This window comes from Nerophis lumbriciformis, linkage group LG18, assembly GCF_033978685.3.
Source record: "Nerophis lumbriciformis linkage group LG18, RoL_Nlum_v2.1, whole genome shotgun sequence".
Classification (NCBI taxonomy): Eukaryota; Metazoa; Chordata; class Actinopteri; order Syngnathiformes; family Syngnathidae; genus Nerophis; species Nerophis lumbriciformis.
In genome coordinates, this window is record NC_084565.2 from 9,955,001 (window position 1) to 9,960,000 (window position 5,000).

The window sequence follows — 5,000 nt, forward strand, 5'->3', positions numbered from 1 at the left end:
TTTATTTTGAACACTGTCTTACACAACACTTCCTGATGTATAATACAATGCAGAAATGTCTGTAGTTATCCCACGTAAGACGATGAGCAGCTGGGCGGTGTCACGTACATCGCAGCTCTCATCCAAAGCCAGCGAGAAACAGTCAAAGTCGGCCGTTCTGTTCTTTAAGCTGAAGCTCCGAGTTTCCATCGCTGGTCTCAACCCGCCTCGTTACAGTGCGTCGGGAGAGTGACACGTTCTCAAATGCGCCCGTTGTATTGCACACTCGACATAGATACTTTTTAAAATGTATTTTGTAATTTATGATTGGCCTCACGCAGGCCGGACAGGGACGCACAAATGCCGCCGAATGCCCAGGTCTGAACTATTTAGTAGCCCACACTAAAGTTCCAACATTTTGCAACAATTGGTAGCGTATCGGTTCAAAAGTGAAAGTAACATTCTGTTTTTGTCTTTATTGTGAAACATTTCAGGCCAGGAGAGCATGCGAGTCACCAGCCTGCTCATCTGTCAAGGACTCCTGTGGGTGGGCACCGCCCAGGGTGTGGTCATCACCCTGCCCGTTCCTAAATTGGAAGGAATCCCCAAGATAACGGGTATGGTTCTGACACTGTCATTCAATGGTATCAGGCACCAGGGAGCTGGCGACTACCAGTAGCGTAAACTTGGGACTATAAGCCGCTGCTTTTTTTCGCGACACTTTGCACCTTGCGTCTTATCAGACACAAATAGTTTTGTTATATTTTGTGCTATGGTCTAGTGCGGTTTATAGTTTGGTGTGGTTTATGGTCCGGTGCGGCTTATAGTCTGGTGTGGTTTATAGTCCGGTACGGCTTATAGTCTGGAGCGGCTCATAGTCCGGTGTGGTTTGTAGTCTGGTGTAGTTTATAGTCCGGTGTGTCTTATAGTCCGGTGCGGTTTATAGTTTGGTGCGGTTTATATACTGGTGCAGTCTACAGTCCAGAAAATATGGTCTGGTGCGGCTTGTTGTCTGGTGTGGCTTCTAGTCCGGTGTGGCTTCTAGTCTGGTGCGCTTTATATGCCAGTGCAGTCTATAGTCCAGAAACTACGGTCTGGTGCAGTTTGTAATCTGGTGCAGTTTATAGTCTGGGGAGTTTTATAGTATGGTGCAATTTATATACCGGTGCAGTCTATAGTTCAGGAAATATGGTCTGGTGTGGCTTATAGTCTGGTGCGGTTTATAGTATGGTGCAGTTTATATATTGGTGCAGTCTATAGTCCAGAAAATACGGTCTTGTGCGGTTTATATACCAGTGCAGTCTATAGTCCAGAAAATATGGTCTGGTGCAGTTTATAGTCTGGGGCGGTTTATAGTCTGGGGTGTTTTATAGTCCCTGTGTGGTTTATATACATATGCCGTCTATAGTCCAGAAATTACGGTGTGGTGCAGCTTATAGCCTGGTGCGGTTTATAGTCCTGTGCGATTTATAGTCTGGTGCAGTTTATATACCGGTGCAGTCTATAGTCCAGAAAATACAGTCTGGTGCGTCTTATAGTTTGGTGCGGTTTATGGCCCGGTGTCGCTTATAGTCCGGTGCGTTTTATAGTCCGGTGCGCTTTATATACCGGTGCAGTCTATAGCTCAGAAAATACAGTCTGGTGCGGTTTATAGTTTGGTGCGGTTTATAGTCTGGTGCGGCTTATAGTCTGGTGCGGCTCATAGTCCGGTGTCGCTTATAGTCCGGTGTGGTTTATAGTCCGGTGCGTTTTATAGTCCGGTGCGTTTTATATACTGGTGCAGTCTATAGTCCAGAAAATACGGTCTGGTGCGGCTTATAGTCTGATGCGACTCATAGTCCGGTGCGGTTTATATACCGATGCAGTCTATAGTCCAGAAAATGCGGTCTGGTGCGGCTTATAGTTTGGTACGGCTTATGGTCCGGTGCGGTTTATTGTCTCGTGTGGTTTATAGTCTGGTACTGTTTATAGTCTGGTGCGACTCATAGTCCGGTGTGGTTTATATACCGATGCAGTCTATAATCTAGTAAAATGCGGTCTGGTGCAGTTTATAGTCTGATGTGGTTTATGGTCCGGTGCGGTTTATAGTTCGGTGTGGCTTATAGTCTGGTGCGGCTTATAGTCCGGTGCGCCTTGTAGTCTGGTGCGGCTTATAGGCTGGTGCGGTTTATAGGCTGGTGCGGCTTATAGTCCGGTGCGGTTTATAGTCCGGTGCGCTTTATATACCAGTGTGATTTATAGTCTGGTGCAGTTTACATACCGGTGCAGCCTATAGTCCAGAAAATACGGTTTGGTGCGGTTTATGGTCCGGTGCGGTTTATAGTCTGGTGCGGCTCATAGTCCGGTGTCACTTATAGTCCTGTTTGGCTTATAGTCTGGTGTGGCTTATAGTCCGGTGCGGTTTATATACTGGTGCAGTCTATAGTCCAGAAAATACAGTCTGGTGCGGCTTGTAGTCTGGTGCGGCTTATGGTCCGGTGCGGTTTATTGTCTCGCGTGGTTTATAGTCTGGTACGGTTTATAGTCTGGTGCGACTCATAGTCCGGTGTGGTTTATATACCGATGCAGTCTATAGTCTAGAAAATGCGGTCTGGTGCAATTTATAGTCTGATGTGGTTTATGGTCCAGTGCGGTTTATAGTTCGGTGCGGCTTATAGTCTGGTGTGGCTTATAGTCCGGTGTCGCTTATAGTCCGGTGTGGCTTATAGTCCAGTGTGGTTAATATACCTGGTGCAGTCTATAGTCCAGAAAATACGGTGTGGTGCGGCTTATAGTCCGGTGCGGTTTATAGTCTGGTGCGGTTTATGGTCTGATGTGGTTTATAGCCCGGTGTGGTTTGTATTCCGGTGCAGTCTATAGCCCAGAAAATACGGTCTGGTGCGGCTTGTAGTCCGGTGCGGTTTATGGTCTGGTGCAGTCTATAGTCCAGAAAATACGATCTGGTGCAGCTTGTAATCTGGTGCGGTTTATAGTCTGGGGCGGTTTATAGTCTGGTGCGACTCATAGTGTGGTTTATATACCGATGCAGTCTATAGTCTAGAAAATGCAGTCTGGTGCAGTTTATAGTCTGATGTGGTTTATGGTCCAGTGCGGTTTATAGTTCGGTGCGGCTTATAGTCCGGTGTCGCTTATAGTCTGGTGCGGCTTATAGTCCGGTGTGGCTTATAGTCCGGTGTCGCTTATAGTCTGGTGCGACTCATAGTCCGGTGTGGTTTATATACCGATGCAGTCTATAACCTAGAAAATGCGGTCTGGTGCAGTTTATAGTCTGATGTGGTTTATGGTCCGGTGCGGTTTATAGTTCGGTGTGGCTTATAGTCTGGTGCGGCTTATAGTCCGGTGCGCCTTATAGTCTGGTGCGGTTTATAGGCTGGTGCGGTTTATAGGCTGGTGCGGCTTATAGTCCGGTGCGGTTTATAGTCCGGTGCGCTTTATATACCAGTGTGATTTATAGTCTGGTGCAGTTTACATACCGGTGCAGCCTATAGTCCAGAAAATACGGTTTGGTGCGGTTTATGGTCCGGTGCGGTTTATAGTCTGGTGCGGCTCATAGTCCGGTGTCACTTATAGTCCTGTTTGGCTTATAGTCTGGTGTGGCTTATAGTCCGGTGCGGTTTATATACTGGTGCAGTCTATAGTCCAGAAAATACGATCTGGTGCGGCTTATGGTCCGGTGCGGTTTATTGTCTCGCGTGGTTTATAGTCTGGTACGGTTTATAGTCTGGTGCGACTCATAGTCCGGTGTGGTTTATATACCGATGCAGTCTATAGTCTAGAAAATGCGGTCTGGTGCAATTTATAGTCTGATGTGGTTCATGGTCCAGTGCGGTTTATAGTTCGGTGCGGCTTATAGTCTGGTGTGGCTTATAGTCCGGTGTCGCTTATAGTCCGGTGTGGCTTATAGTCCAGTGTGGTTAATATACCTGGTGTAGTCTATAGTCCAGAAAATACGGTGTGGTGCGGCTTATAGTCCGGTGCGGTTTATAGTCTGGTGCGGTTTATGGTCTGATGTGGTTTATAGCCCGGTGTGGTTTGTATTCCGGTGCAGTCTATAGCCCAGAAAATACGGTCTGGTGCGGCTTGTAGTCCGGTGCGGTTTATGGTCTGGTGCAGTCTATAGTCCAGAAAATACGATCTGGTGCAGCTTGTAATCTGGTGCGGTTTATAGTCTGGGGCGGTTTATAGTCTGGTGCGACTCATAGTGTGGTTTATATACCGATGCAGTCTATAGTCTAGAAAATGCAGTCTGGTGCAGTTTATAGTCTGATGTGGTTTATGGTCCAGTGCGGTTTATAGTTCGGTGCGGCTTATAGTCCGGTGTCGCTTATAGTCTGGTGCGGTTTATAGTCCGGTGTGGCTTATAGTCCGGTGTCGCTTATAGTCTGGTGCGGCTTATAGTCCGGTGTGGCTTATAGTCCGGTGTCGCTTATAGTCCGGTGTGGCTTATAGTCCAGTGTGGTTAATATACCTGGTGCAGTCTATAGTCCAGAAAATACGGTGTGGTGCGGCTTATAGTCCGGTGCGGTTTATAGTCTGGTGCGGTTTATGGTCTGATGTGGTTTATGGCCCGGTGTGGTTTGTATTCCGGTGCAGTCTATAGCCCAGAAAATACGGTCTGGTGCGGCTTGTAGTCCGGTGCGGTTTATGGTCTGGTGCAGTCTATAGTCCAGAAAATACGATCTGGTGCAGCTTGTAATCTGGTGCGGTTTATAGTCTGGGGCGGTTTATAGTCTAGAAAAGACGGTGGATTGAAGATGAACTTTGTCCTCCCAGGAAAGGGAATGGTCTCCCTAAACGGCCACTGCGGGCCCGTGGACTTCCTGGTGGCCACGAGCAGCACCCTGTCACCTGACCTCCTGAAGAGGGACTCTGTGGGGGACGGTCTGGACTCGGCCTGCGGGGGCGAGGAGCACAGCGACACTTCCTCGCAGGAATCCCTGCAGCAGTCCAGCGAGGCCCGGGGCAAAGGTCGCGGCGTCCTCCTGCGCTACAAGCTGCGCTCCACGTCGGGGCTGCCCGGC

The 5,000-nt window shown here is 48.4% G+C and overlaps 1 protein-coding gene across 4 annotated transcripts in view; it reads left to right on the forward strand.

Annotated features, from left to right (window-relative positions):
- The window catches only part of arhgef10la (Rho guanine nucleotide exchange factor (GEF) 10-like a), a 456,971-nt gene that overhangs the window by 451,198 nt on the left and 773 nt on the right, over window positions 1-5,000 (forward strand). For all 4 annotated transcript variants that reach the window (XM_061977629.1, XM_061977630.1, XM_061977632.1 and 1 more), the window contains 2 exons: window positions 474-596; window positions 4,753-5,000. The exon at window positions 4,753-5,000 is cut by the window's right edge and continues 773 nt beyond it. In XM_061977629.1, coding sequence (XP_061833613.1) covers window positions 474-596; window positions 4,753-5,000 — 371 coding nt within the window. The remainder of the gene's footprint in view (window positions 1-473; window positions 597-4,752) is intronic.